The following is a 14,638-nucleotide window of genomic DNA, read 5'->3' on the forward strand; positions in this document are numbered from 1 at the left end:
GGAGAATTTGAAAAAAATATTTACTATTAAAATAGCAATACACAGTTAGGGGTTTGGTTTCGCATTTTGGCCCCGGTGGATTTTTCAAATATGAAAGTTATTGTGTAATAAAATTAATTTTTAGACAGCTGAGTACTAATTTAGCCTTCAAAGGTGGTTTATAAGAACATCAAGATTATTTTTTACATGTTTTATGGGCTATTTTCTGTTTGACTCTCCGTATTTTCATAGCTACACCGGTCATCGGTCCAGAAATTAATGTAATGTTTACAAACACTTTTTTTCTACACGAAGTTTTTGACGCAATTTAACAAAAAAATGAGATGAAAGACATATGATTTTCATTGGATTTATTGAAAGATATATGTAAACAGTTTCAGAAAAGGTATTACTTGAAGTGATTGAAATTCTACTTTTGGTCAAATTTTGGGGAAATATGTGACATCTTTTCCCCCCTTTTTGCTATATTTTATAACAAAAAAATGCAGATTGTTGCCATGGATACACCAAGGAGAAATTATATTTTACCATTTCATATACTGGATATGAAATCTATGGAAGATTCTGATTACATACATATGCACATATATGACACAAACAGTAAGCTTAATATTGCAAGAAGGCAATGAAAAGGGGATGGTAAAATTTATGAGGGAACATTTTAATATTTTTTCCTAACTGTTTATTGCTACCTAATCCAAAAACAAAATTGTACAATGTTGTACAATGTTGGATTACCTCCCTTACACTGCTTTTAAATATCTATTTAACCCTTTCAACGCTATACACGGCATATGCCGCGATGACGTACGCCGTCCGCCACTGCTATTCACGGCATATGCATATTCCAGACTCTTAAACCATTCGGTTTTCATTCGGGTCGTCTCTAATTTTTCCTCATATGAATTGAGGATATACAAGGTCCCGTTTGCGCTTGAAATCCCGGGAATTTTTATGGTAAAATCATGCAGTAGAAGGAAAATAGAAGGAAAATAAATGCAAATGGCGGAAATCGGAAAAGACGCTGTAAATATGGAAATATTTCAGCATTTCTATGGCGAAACTGACAAACGGATTAGTTAAAAGGTTTTCCGTTATCTCAATGTGTTTATTACATTCAATTTGTGTGGGAAATATGATTTGATCGATCTTTAAGAGATGTAGAAAAAGGGGGAAACGGAGGTTGACTGAAAATTTTGAGGACGGAGCCACTTATTTGCGCCACGATTACATTATACGTTGTGTATGGTGCAATACGCTACGGAATCTAGCAACTGGTTTCTTCTTTATTATATGGCAGGGGGGGGTCAATACGCAACAGCATAGTGTATTTCACAAAAGCAAAAAATTGAATATAAGTTCAAATCATATCACCAATTCTAAGTTGTTTGACTACAGTTATTCGGTGTCAGAAACCTATTATGTGTCAAATATTTAATTACAATCCAAATTCAGATCTGTATCAAGCGCGAATATTGTGTCCATTTTCACCCCAACTGTTCAGGGTTGGACCTCTGCGGTCGTATCCAGCTGCACTCAGCGAAGCATTTTATTTTATGCAGAACAAAACAATCATTGTTTATAATCAACAGTAATGATCAATTTTTATCATTTCCTACCTACAAAATTAGAAATTCTCAGGTTTTTAGCTAACCTGGTCTCAAGGGCCTAGTGAGCTTTTCTCATCACTTGGTGTCCGTCGTCATTGTCTGTTATCTTTAACAAAAATCTTCTCCTCTGAAACTACTTTGCCAAATTTAACCAAACTTGACCACAATCATCATTGGGATATCTAGTTTAAAAATGTGTCCATTGACCCTGCTTGCCAACCAACTTTGCCGACATGGATAAAAATAGAAGATAGGTGTAAAATGCAAGTTTTGTCTATTATTGTGAAAACCTTTATAAATAGAGAAAATCTGACAGAAGCAGAAGTGTTCAAAATGTTGAGCTCTACCAATTGTTGCTATATGTCAAAACTGTCAGACGACTTCTTATAGGGGTTATTGCCCTTAAATGACCAATTTTACCATTTTTTAAAAATTTTGTACGCCCGTTTACGGGACGTATTATGGTATACAGTTGTCCGTCTGTCCGTCCGTCGTCAACATGTCGGACATTAACTCAAAAACGCTTTAAATAATATGCATGAAACTTTGGTGAATTGTTTATATCTATTGATGCGAGCTCTCTTTTATTTTTTATAAATTTCAGATTTACCGTTTCTGAGTTTTGGGGTTTTATTCATTAAAAAAGGGGGGATTTTCCAGTTTTCCGACAATAACTCAAGAATGCTTTCACCAACTTGCAAGAAATTTTGGTGAATTGTTTATGTCTATTGACATGAGCTCCCTTTTGATTTTTATAAATTTTAGATTTTACGTTTATGAGTACCAGGGTTTTATTCATAAAAAAGGGTGATTTTCCAGTTTTCGGACAATAAATAAAAAATGCTTTCAGCAGTTCTCATGAAACTTTGGTGAATTGTTTATATCTGTTGATGAAAGCTCCCTTTAGAATTTTATAAATTTTAGATTTTACATTTCTGAGTTATGGGGTTTTATTCATTAAAAAAGGGGGGATTTTCCAGTTTTTGGACAATAACTCAAAAATGCTTTAAGCAGTTCGCATGAAACTTTGGTGAATTATTTATAGCTATTGATGTAATCTTCAAATATGACATTGAGAAGAAATTGAACTTTATTTGTTTATAGTCTGACAACAGATTTACTAAGTATTGCGCAACAGCACAGTGTATTGCACAACAGCAAGAAATCTTTAATTGAATATAATTTAATTCATATAACCAATTTCAAGTTCTTTGACTACATTTATTCAGAAACGTCAAATATTTAATTACAATCCAAATTCAGACCTGTATCAAGCTTGAATATTATGTCAATTTTTGCCCCAACTGTTCAGGGTTGGACCTCTGCAGGCGTATCCAGCTGCGCTCAGCGAAGCAGTTTATTGCCTATTATCTTGAAAACTATAATAGATAGAGAGGAACTTTAAACTGCAAAAATGATCAGCAAGACAAGTTCTACAAATACGTCAACATGGTCGAAATTGTCAGTCTACTCCTTGTTAGAGTTATTGCCTTTTGATGAAGATTTTTAGCAATTTTTTGCATTTTTGCCTTATATCTTAAAAATTATAATAGATAGTTAGAAATTCAAACAAGCGAAAATGATAAGCAATAAAAGATCAACAAAACAGGTTTTTGTACCAAATTCTATTCTAGTCTACAATTTTGGAGAGTGTCCTTTGCTGAATATGCACATAGACCAAGGTGAACCTTTAGAGCCGCTAGTTATTGGAGTTCTTGATTATTAATGAAAATTTTTACCAATTTTTTGCATTTTTGTCTATTTTATCTTGAAAACCGTAAAAGATAGATAGACACTTTAAAAACCAAAAATGATCAGCAAGACAAGATCTACAGTTAAAGTTTGCTTAAATCCTTGGTAGACTCTTAATGATTGCCCTTTAAAGGCAATTTGTTTACCCTTTTTTTTTGTTTTGGGCAAAAACTAAAGAAGTTAAAGAGAAACTGTAAATAGAAAAAAATATTCATCAATATAGGATCAACAAAAATGGGATTTTTGTCACGAATTCTTTTTTAAGTCTACTATGTTGGAGAGTGTCCATTGTTGATGATGCACATAGAGCTAGATGAGGAACACATGCTCATTAGAGCATCTGTTTGTTTTTCTTTTATTGAGCTATAATTTGCTATCCTTTGTCTCTTCCAAATTTTTGATTTTTTTTTCAGTAACAACATATCTGCAGGCTCCATACACATCCTGGATTACAGGACGAGGTGCTGGCCAACCATTTGTCATCAGTGCCAATATTACTTATCCAGAAGAGAGATATCTGTATCCTTTTATATTTTTACAAATTATTATATATTCTTTTCCCACTTACTAAAGTGGTGACACATTTATTCCTTTAGGGTCCTGCTGCTAGTGGGAAATAAGTGGAGACAGTGCACCTGCTTCTGGCTATTTACCCGTATCTTATTTTCAGTAGGTCACTTAGAGGGACATTAGCTACAAAGTTGACAAAAAATCTAAATATTGTTTCAAACATTTATAAAATTGTTATTGTGAAATAATATTTTGCTATTAGCAGTCAGTTTGGGTCCATTTTGTCAAAGTAAGCTCAAAAACATTGATGATGTATTGGCTTGCAAGTCAATAACTTTAACTCATTTGAATCCGTATTCATGGGAATTTCAATTTAATCCTTAACTGGGATGGGCTAAGTATGTTTAGTTATTAAAAAGAAAAGAATGTCAACATTAAAGATTGAAACCAGGCAGTCACTCGGAAGATCTTTTTAATCAACTGATTCTTGCCCACAAAAAATCATTCAAGTACAGATACAACAATGGTTTACATATTTTTTTGTGAACAGTGGAAAGCTGTTCTTATATTTATACAAAAGTTTTTAACACAAGGTAGAAGCTTCAATCATTTGCTAATTTTCCTATTATAATTGTTTGCACCATTTTTATTCTACAAGACAACTAGGTCATTAGGAACTTTGTTATCAAGGTAGTTCCAGCAAACTTTGCCATATGACTCTATTTACCCTTTCAATGCTATACACGGCATATGCCGCGATGACGTACACCGCCCGCCACTGCTGTTGGAGGCATATGTCGCGATGACGATGGATTTTTCATACAGACTCTTAACCATTCGGGTTCTCTCTAATTTTTCCTCGTATGAATCGAGGATATACAAGGTCCTGTTTGCGCTTGAAATCGCGGGAATTTTAATGGTAAAAGCATGCAGTAGAAGAAAAATTAAAAAAAATATTTTGACAAATGCAAATGGCGGAAATCGAAAAAGACGCTGTAAATATGGAAATATTTCAGCATTTCTATGGCGAAACTGACAACGAGGAATAGTTAAAAGGTTTCCTGTTATCTCAATGCGTTAATTACAATCAATTTGTGTGGGAAATATGATTTGATCGATCTTTAAGAGACGTAGAAAAAGGGGGAAACAGAGGTTGACTGAAAATTTTGAGGACAGAGCCACTTATTTGCACCACGTTTACATTATACGTTGTGTATGGTGCAAATACGCTACGGAATCTAGCAACTAGTGTCTTCTTTATTATATGGCAGATAAAACAACAAAGTAAATGAAGATTAAAAGTTGTTTTTATTCAAAATTCAACACAAATACAATAATTTACACCTTTTACCTGTTAATTACCTGAAAATGCAGGTAGCTTGATGAAAATTTTACTAAAATAATTGCATAACATTACAGTTCATGCTCTCCTGAGCATTTTTCATGCACTAAGTTTGTCTGTATCTCTTATAATAAAAAAGATACAGCAGTCTGAAAAGGAATATACTGTTCTAATGAATGAACACAAAAAAAATGCAGCAGCAGCAGCCATTTTTTTGTTTTTTTGTGTAACGTTGAAAGGGTTATTATCAAAATAAGGAGATGTGGTATAATTGCCACCAAAGTTCAAATGAAGTGGATGTAAGCAATTATAGCCAACCGTTCAACAATGAGAAAACCCCATACTGTATAGTCAGCATTATGTTTAGTTTCTAAAACGGAAAACAGCAACAAAATAAAATGAGCAATTTTTTTTATATAATCAGGCTTTAGAAAATTTGAATATCTCAATATCAGTAATCTCTGATCTATTGTAAAAGATTTGATACATGATATTCATTCATTTTTGCCAGAATATGTCTCAAACAATTTCTACTGGATGTGAATCACCTTAAGAAAGCAAAAATTAATTAATCCATTAATTGTATTTTTATACGACCGCAAAAAAATTTTGTGGTCGTATATTGGTATGACGTTGGCGTCGTCGTCGTCCGAAGACACATTGGTTTTCGCACTCTAACTTTAGTTTAAGTGAATGGATCTCTATGAAATTTTACCATAAGGTTCAATACCACAAAAGGAAGGTTGGGATTGATTTTTTGGGGTTATGGTACCAACAGTGAAGGAATTAGGGGCCAAAAAGGGGCCAAAAATAAGCATTTTTGTAACTTCCAGACATAACTTGTGTGTTAGTGTATGGATCTCTCTGACATTGTACCACAAGGTTCCATATTACAAAGGGAATGCTGGGATTGATTTTGGGGGTAATTGCCTCAAAATTTTAGGAATTAGGGGCAAAAAAGGGGCAAAAAACAAGCATTTTTCTAGTTTCAGGACAATAACTTGTGTGTAAGTGTATGGATCTTTCTGAAATTGTACTACAAGGTTCCATATCACAAAGGGAAGGCTGGGATTGATTTTGGGGGTAATTGCCTCGAAATTTTAGGAATTAGGGGCCAAAAAGGGGCAAAAAACAAGCATTTTTCTAGTTTCAGGACAATAACTTGTGTGTAAGTGTATGGATCTTTCTGAAATTGTACTACAAGGTTCCATATCACAAAGGGAAAGCTGGAATTGAGTTTGGGGGTAATTGCCCTAAACGTTTAGGAATAAGGGGCCAAAAATAAGCATTTTTTTAGTTTCCAGACAATAACTTGTTTTCAAGTGGATGGATCTCTCTGAAATTGTACTGCAAGGTACCATACCAAAAAGGGAAAGCTGGAATTGAGTTTGGGGATAATTGTCTCAAAATTTTAGGAATTAGGGGCCAAAAAGGGGCAAAAAACAATCATTTTTCTAGTTTCAGGACAATAACTTGTGTGTAAGTGTATGGATCTTTATGAAATTGTACTACAAGGTCCAAATCACAAAGGGAAAGCTGGGTTTGAGTTTGGGGGTAATTGCCCTAAATGTTTAGGAATTTGGGGCCAAAAGGGGTCCTAAAAACAAGCATTTTTCTAGTTTCCAGACAATAACTTGTGTTCAAGTGTATGGATCTCTCTGAAATTGTACTGCAAGGTACCATACCACAAAGGGAAGGCTGGGGTTGAGTTTGGAGGTGATGAATCATAAGGGGGTTCAAAAAATTTTGGGGAGGGATTTTTTTTTCCTTTTTTTCCTTTTTTTTCTTTAAAATTTTCCATTTTAAATTGGTTATTTCTGATTTATATATAAAAGCAAATAATAATGATATGGTTTGAATAGATAAATTAAAATTTTTTAAGTTCTTAGACCACATTCATTCTGTGTCAGAAACCTATGCTGTGTCAAATATTTAATCACAATCCAAATTCAGTGCTGTATCAAGCTTGAATGTTGTGTCCATACTTGCCCCAACTGTTCAGGGTTCGACCTCTGCGGTCGTATCAAGCTGCGCCCAGTGGAGCATTTTATTATAAACCTCAGTATTTGTGTGGTTTACTATTGTTGTTTGTATTGTGTTTTAGATAAATCATTTCCTTAACAACACAATAGGTACACAACAGGATTCTGGTATATGATAAAGTGGGGATGGATCCAGTATGTCTCAGTTCTACTCATATTCCTCTTCCTCTTTGATAGAGTCAAAGTGTTTATCTATCAAAACCAGCTTGTACAAACTATTGTTGAAACTCCTTTCCGTAAAGAGAAAATGCAGTGATGAATGTTTTGATTGGATTTAAAGACAATTTCAAGAATCTAAAACATTCAATCTGTTTACAATTTGTGCAACACCTTTCAGCTAGAAAATACAGAATTGAATGTTGTGCTTAGCTTTTACATCAATATCTAATGATGAGTGACTATTGAAATGAAAAAGTGAGGATACAGAATATATATTAAATATTTGGACTGTTGGAATGTAATAGAGGTTCATTCATTACAATGAATGCATTGGAAATTAGGGGTTGAAAAAACTGATGTCCCAGTATTACGGATTTTGAATGGGGCCTTTTGGAAATAAAGCCGAAAAGTCATATGTCAGCAAAAAATGTAGCTTTCAAGAAGCTACTTATCCTTGCAAAATTTTTTATTGACTTCTAACATTTTTCATAATGAATAAAAATAGACCTGAGTAAAACTCTTCCTCTAAATTTAATTTAAAAAATTAATAGATGGAAATTAAGATGCACAAACTGTAAATGGGAATATTCAATAAGCATGAATAATATAGGATGGGTTATGTATATGTTGGTCAGAAGATACAGACTGTTACAATTTCTATGATGTAGTCATTGTGTACATCTGGTTTTAATCATGAAATCACTGATAGAATCAAAATTATGAGATTTTAAGGAATATTGAAAATTAATAGTGATTTTTAAATGCAAAAGTGATATTTTTATGTTCCAGTTTATTAGTGTCTGAATGATAATTGGTGTTTGCTGAAACTTTCCTTATGCATAGGCTGGAGTACCATTGATGATATAGGTAATTTTCAATTTAAACATCAACTACTGTTTGGGAATTATGCTTATGAAAATGGAAAAATCAGCAGAAACCTTTTTTTACATTATAAGTTAGATAAGGTATCTAGTATGTTATAAGAATGAAGAGATATGATTTAAATCTGCTAGAGTTATTTTTCTTTTATCAATTTGCAGTCAAATAATGATACTAATAAGTTTAGTGGAATCTACATGTTTAATAGAGATATTTTGACACAATTGTATGTGTTATGTTTTGTTGTTAGATGTTCTACAAATATTGAATGAATATGTGATCATTGTTACATATTATTTGTGACAAATGGAATGTTTGTGTAAAAAAAAAGAATGAAAATGTCATTGTATGTTTGTTAATGGTATGAAACAATAAGTTTATAACATATTTGTACATAGTCAGTAATTTATAATCATATTATTACTAGTATTTTTGTAGAAAAGTATTAAAAATATATTTAAAACAAATTGATGTGTTGGTGTTCATGTAACAGAGGACAAGTTTATAATATGAGATGATTTTTGTTACCTATTTTTTTATTGTTAGTGGTTTAGCAAAGAAGAGATATGGGAATGCAATATGACAGATGTCACATGTGTAGCTGGATCTGCCCTCCCCTCCTGGAAAACCTGAGATCATCCCCCGGTTTTGGGGGGTTTGTGTTGCTCAGTCTTTAGTTTTCTATGCTGTGTTATGAATACTGTTGTTTGTCTTTTGGTTGTTTTTTGTTTGTTTTATGCCATCACTTTGTCAGTTAGTCCATGACTGATTAGTTTTAATGTCCCTTTGGTTCATTCAGCCTCTTTTTGGCATTTCAAAATTCAGCAATGATAAATTATTTTTTGAGAAAAGATTGCATAATATGCAGTCCAATCCCTGTAACCACTGGCTGGTTGGTATTATTTCAGACATTTTCTCTAACCTTGCTTTGTGAGTACTTTTAAGAAATTGCAGTGAGGTGAACATTCTTTAGATCCTTTCCTTGGCCATATCAAGCAATTTATTAATAACATATTATCAGATATTCAAGTATATACATATTACTATATTTTTCAAGATTACCATTTTATTAAAGGTTATGCAAGTTACTGAAGAAGTGCATGATGAATGAATCTATCTGTTTTTACCTACAATTATGGACAAAGGAAAACGATTATATTCAAAATATTGCCCAAATATGTTTCTTTACTTAATACAATTTACTGTTTAGTGTTAAGTATTTTATAATATAAAGCAATCTTAATCTCCTTAAAGCTCAGAAGCACTTTGAATTTTAGGAGTTATGCCTCTTGGAATCTGAAATGTGAAAAAATATCTCATCAGAGTTGATTGAAATTTATGTCAAATCAGCAATATCTTGGACAACTTTGAAAATAAGATCAGATAGACTATTTTTATGTAACCTTGGAAATGTAAATATAATATTGAAAATCAAAATTGTTTGGATTCATGGCAGGGTTAACTTCTGTAATATTGCATTAGAGTTCAATGAAATTCGTGTCAGTAATATCTTATAAAAGTTTAATGCAATTCATGATGAGGTTAACTTCAGTAATATCTTATAAAAGTTTAATGCAATTCATGTTAAGGTTAACTTTAGCAATACAAATGTATCTTATAAAAGTTTAATGCAATTCATGTTAAGGTTAACTTTAGCAATATCTTATAAAAGTTTAATGCAATTCATGTTAAGGTTAACTTTAGCAATATCTTATAAAAGTTTAATGCAATTCATGTTAAGGTTAACTTCCGTAATATCTTATAAAAGTTTAATGCAATTTATGTTGAGGTTAACTTCAGTAATATCTTATAAAAGTTTAATGCAATTTATGTTAAGGTTAATTTCAGTAATATCTTATAAAAATTTTAATGCAATTCATGTTAAGGTTAACTTCAGTAATATCTTATAAAAGTTTAATGCAATTCATGTTAAGGTTAACTTTAGCAATACAAATGTATCTTATAAAAGTTTAATGCAATTCATGTTAAGGTTAACTTTAGCAATATCTTATAAAAGTTTAATGCAATTCATGTTAAGGTTAACTTTAGCAATATCTTATAAAAGTTTAATGCAATTCATGTTAAGGTTAACTTCCGTAATATCTTATAAAAGTTTAATGCAATTTATGTTGAGGTTAACTTCAGTAATATCTTATAAAAGTTTAATGCAATTTATGTTAAGGTTAATTTCAGTAATATCTTATAAAAATTTTAATGCAATTCATGTTAAGGTTAACTTCAGTAATATCTTATAAAAGTTTAATGCAGTTTATCTTGAGGTTAACTTCAAGTAATGTCTTATAAAAGTTTAATGCAATTCATGTTAAGGTTAACTTCAGTTATATCTTCTAAAATAATAATAATAATCCGTTTCAATTGTCAGCAGGTGGAACAGTATAAGGTCGATTTTCTAAGTTCTGTTTGATCTTATTTTATAGATAAAAACATAAAAAAATTAAATGTAAAATCTTTACTAATAAACCTGTATAAGACTGATTTTGTGCGTCGAATCATCTTCCTGCTGCTGCCTTACTTGTTTCACTTCCTAACTGACATCCGTTTCAATTGTAACAGGAGACAGTTCTACCTTTTTATTTTTCTCTGCTTAAAATGTCGTTTTAAATTATCCTTGTAATTTTTATACGACCCGCAAAAAAATGCGGTCGTATATTGGTATGACGTTGGCGTCATCGTCATCCGAAGACACATTGGTTTTTGCACTCTAACTTTAGTTTAAGTGAATGGATCTCTATGAAATTTTACCATAAGGTTCAATACAACAAAAGGAAGGTTGGGATTGATTTTGGGTGTAATGGTACCAACAGTTAAGGAATTAGGGGCCAAAAATAAGCATTTTTGTAACTTCCAGACATAACTTGTGTGTTAGTGTATTGATCTTTCTGATATTGTACTACAAGGTTCCATATCACAAAGGGAAAGCTGGAATTGAGTTTGGGGGTAATTGCCTCAAAATTTTAGGAATTAGGGGCCAAAAAGGGGCAAAAAACAATCATTTTTCTAGTTTCAGGACAATAACTTGTGTGTAAGTGTATGGATCTTTATGAAATTGTACTACAAGGTCCAAATCACAAAGGGAAAGCTGGGTTTGAGTTTGGGGGTAATTGCCCTAAATGTTTAGGAATTTGGGGCCAAAAGGGGTCCTAAAAACAAGCATTTTTCTAGTTTCCAGACAATAACTTGTGTTCAAGTGTATGGATCTCTCTGAAATTGTACTGCAAGGTACCATACCACAAAGGGAAGGCTGGGGTTGAGTTTGGAGGTGATGAATCATAAGGGGGTTCAAAAAATTTTGGGGAGGGATTTTTTTTTCCTTTTTTTCCTTTTTTTTCTTTAAAATTTTCCATTTTAAATTGGTTATTTCTGATTTATATATAAAAGCAAATAATAATGATATGGTTTGAATAGATAAATTAAAATTTTTTAAGTTCTTAGACCACATTCATTCTGTGTCAGAAACCTATGCTGTGTCAAATATTTAATCACAATCCAAATTCAGTGCTGTATCAAGCTTGAATGTTGTGTCCATACTTGCCCCAACTGTTCAGGGTTCGACCTCTGCGGTCGTATCAAGCTGCGCCCAGTGGAGCATTTTATTATAAACCTCAGTATTTGTGTGGTTTACTATTGTTGTTTGTATTGTGTTTTAGATAAATCATTTCCTTAACAACACAATAGGTACACAACAGGATTCTGGTATATGATAAAGTGGGGATGGATCCAGTATGTCTCAGTTCTACTCATATTCCTCTTCCTCTTTGATAGAGTCAAAGTGTTTATCTATCAAAACCAGCTTGTACAAACTATTGTTGAAACTCCTTTCCGTAAAGAGAAAATGCAGTGATGAATGTTTTGATTGGATTTAAAGACAATTTCAAGAATCTAAAACATTCAATCTGTTTACAATTTGTGCAACACCTTTCAGCTAGAAAATACAGAATTGAATGTTGTGCTTAGCTTTTACATCAATATCTAATGATGAGTGACTATTGAAATGAAAAAGTGAGGATACAGAATATATATTAAATATTTGGACTGTTGGAATGTAATAGAGGTTCATTCATTACAATGAATGTATTGGAAATTAGGGGTTGAAAAAACTGATGTCCCAGTATTACGGATTTTGAATGGGGCCTTTTGGAAATAAAGCCGAAAAGTCATATGTCAGCAAAAAATGTAGCTTTCAAGAAGCTACTTATCCTTGCAAAATTTTTTATTGACTTCTAACATTTTTCATAATGAATAAAAATAGACCTGAGTAAAACTCTTCCTCTAAATTTAATTTAAAAAATTAATAGATGGAAATTAAGATGCACAAACTGTAAATGGGAATATTCAATAAGCATGAATAATATAGGATGGGTTATGTATATGTTGGTCAGAAGATACAGACTGTTACAATTTCTATGATGTAGTCATTGTGTACATCTGGTTTTAATCATGAAATCACTGATAGAATCAAAATTATGAGATTTTAAGGAATATTGAAAATTAATAGTGATTTTTAAATGCAAAAGTGATATTTTTATGTTCCAGTTTATTAGTGTCTGAATGATAATTGGTGTTTGCTGAAACTTTCCTTATGCATAGGCTGGAGTACCATTGATGATATAGGTAATTTTCAATTTAAACATCAACTACTGTTTGGGAATTATGCTTATGAAAATGGAAAAATCAGCAGAAACCTTTTTTTACATTATAAGTTAGATAAGGTATCTAGTATGTTATAAGAATGAAGAGATATGATTTAAATCTGCTAGAGTTATTTTTCTTTTATCAATTTGCAGTCAAATAATGATACTAATAAGTTTAGTGGAATCTACATGTTTAATAGAGATATTTTGACACAATTGTATGTGTTATGTTTTGTTGTTAGATGTTCTACAAATATTGAATGAATATGTGATCATTGTTACATATTATTTGTGACAAATGGAATGTTTGTGTAAAAAAAAAGAATGAAAATGTCATTGTATGTTTGTTAATGGTATGAAACAATAAGTTTATAACATATTTGTACATAGTCAGTAATTTATAATCATATTATTACTAGTATTTTTGTAGAAAAGTATTAAAAATATATTTAAAACAAATTGATGTGTTGGTGTTCATGTAACAGAGGACAAGTTTATAATATGAGATGATTTTTGTTACCTATTTTTTTATTGTTAGTGGTTTAGCAAAGAAGAGATATGGGAATGCAATATGACAGATGTCACATGTGTAGCTGGATCTGCCCTCCCCTCCTGGAAAACCTGAGATCATCCCCCGGTTTTGGGGGGTTTGTGTTGCTCAGTCTTTAGTTTTCTATGCTGTGTTATGAATACTGTTGTTTGTCTTTTGGTTGTTTTTTGTTTGTTTTATGCCATCACTTTGTCAGTTAGTCCATGACTGATTAGTTTTAATGTCCCTTTGGTTCATTCAGCCTCTTTTTGGCATTTCAAAATTCAGCAATGATAAATTATTTTTTGAGAAAAGATTGCATAATATGCAGTCCAATCCCTGTAACCACTGGCTGGTTGGTATTATTTCAGACATTTTCTCTAACCTTGCTTTGTGAGTACTTTTAAGAAATTGCAGTGAGGTGAACATTCTTTAGATCCTTTCCTTGGCCATATCAAGCAATTTATTAATAACATATTATCAGATATTCAAGTATATACATATTACTATATTTTTCAAGATTACCATTTTATTAAAGGTTATGCAAGTTACTGAAGAAGTGCATGATGAATGAATCTATCTGTTTTTACCTACAATTATGGACAAAGGAAAACGATTATATTCAAAATATTGCCCAAATATGTTTCTTTACTTAATACAATTTACTGTTTAGTGTTAAGTATTTTATAATATAAAGCAATCTTAATCTCCTTAAAGCTCAGAAGCACTTTGAATTTTAGGAGTTATGCCTCTTGGAATCTGAAATGTGAAAAAATATCTCATCAGAGTTGATTGAAATTTATGTCAAATCAGCAATATCTTGGACAACTTTGAAAATAAGATCAGATAGACTATTTTTATGTAACCTTGGAAATGTAAATATAATATTGAAAATCAAAATTGTTTGGATTCATGGCAGGGTTAACTTCTGTAATATTGCATTAGAGTTCAATGAAATTCGTGTCAGTAATATCTTATAAAAGTTTAATGCAATTCATGATGAGGTTAACTTCAGTAATATCTTATAAAAGTTTAATGCAATTCATGTTAAGGTTAACTTTAGCAATACAAATGTATCTTATAAAAGTTTAATGCAATTCATGTTAAGGTTAACTTTAGCAATATCTTATAAAAGTTTAATGCAATTCATGTTAAGGTTAACT

General features: G+C 31.6%; 1 protein-coding gene across 2 annotated transcripts in view; it reads left to right on the forward strand.

Annotated features, from left to right (window-relative positions):
• LOC127701177 (transmembrane protein 231-like) overlaps positions 1-13,405 on the forward strand; it is a 35,695-nt gene extending 22,290 nt beyond the window's left edge. Inside the window, exons 6-7 of one of the 2 annotated variants that reach the window (XM_052205005.1) lie at positions 3,776-3,881; positions 11,991-13,405. In XM_052205005.1, coding sequence (XP_052060965.1) covers positions 3,776-3,881; positions 11,991-12,156 — 272 coding nt within the window. In that variant the 3' untranslated portion in view covers positions 12,157-13,405. Of the gene's footprint in view, positions 1-3,775; positions 3,882-7,346; positions 8,762-11,990 lie in introns of those variants that run through there. The other variant, XM_052205004.1, reaches the window with a different exon arrangement.
• Positions 13,406-14,638: the final 1,233 nt, after the last annotated feature.

This window comes from Mytilus californianus, unplaced genomic scaffold (assembly GCF_021869535.1).
Source record: "Mytilus californianus isolate M0D057914Y unplaced genomic scaffold, xbMytCali1.0.p SCAF_5, whole genome shotgun sequence".
Lineage (NCBI taxonomy): Eukaryota > Metazoa > Mollusca > Bivalvia > Mytilida > Mytilidae > Mytilus > Mytilus californianus.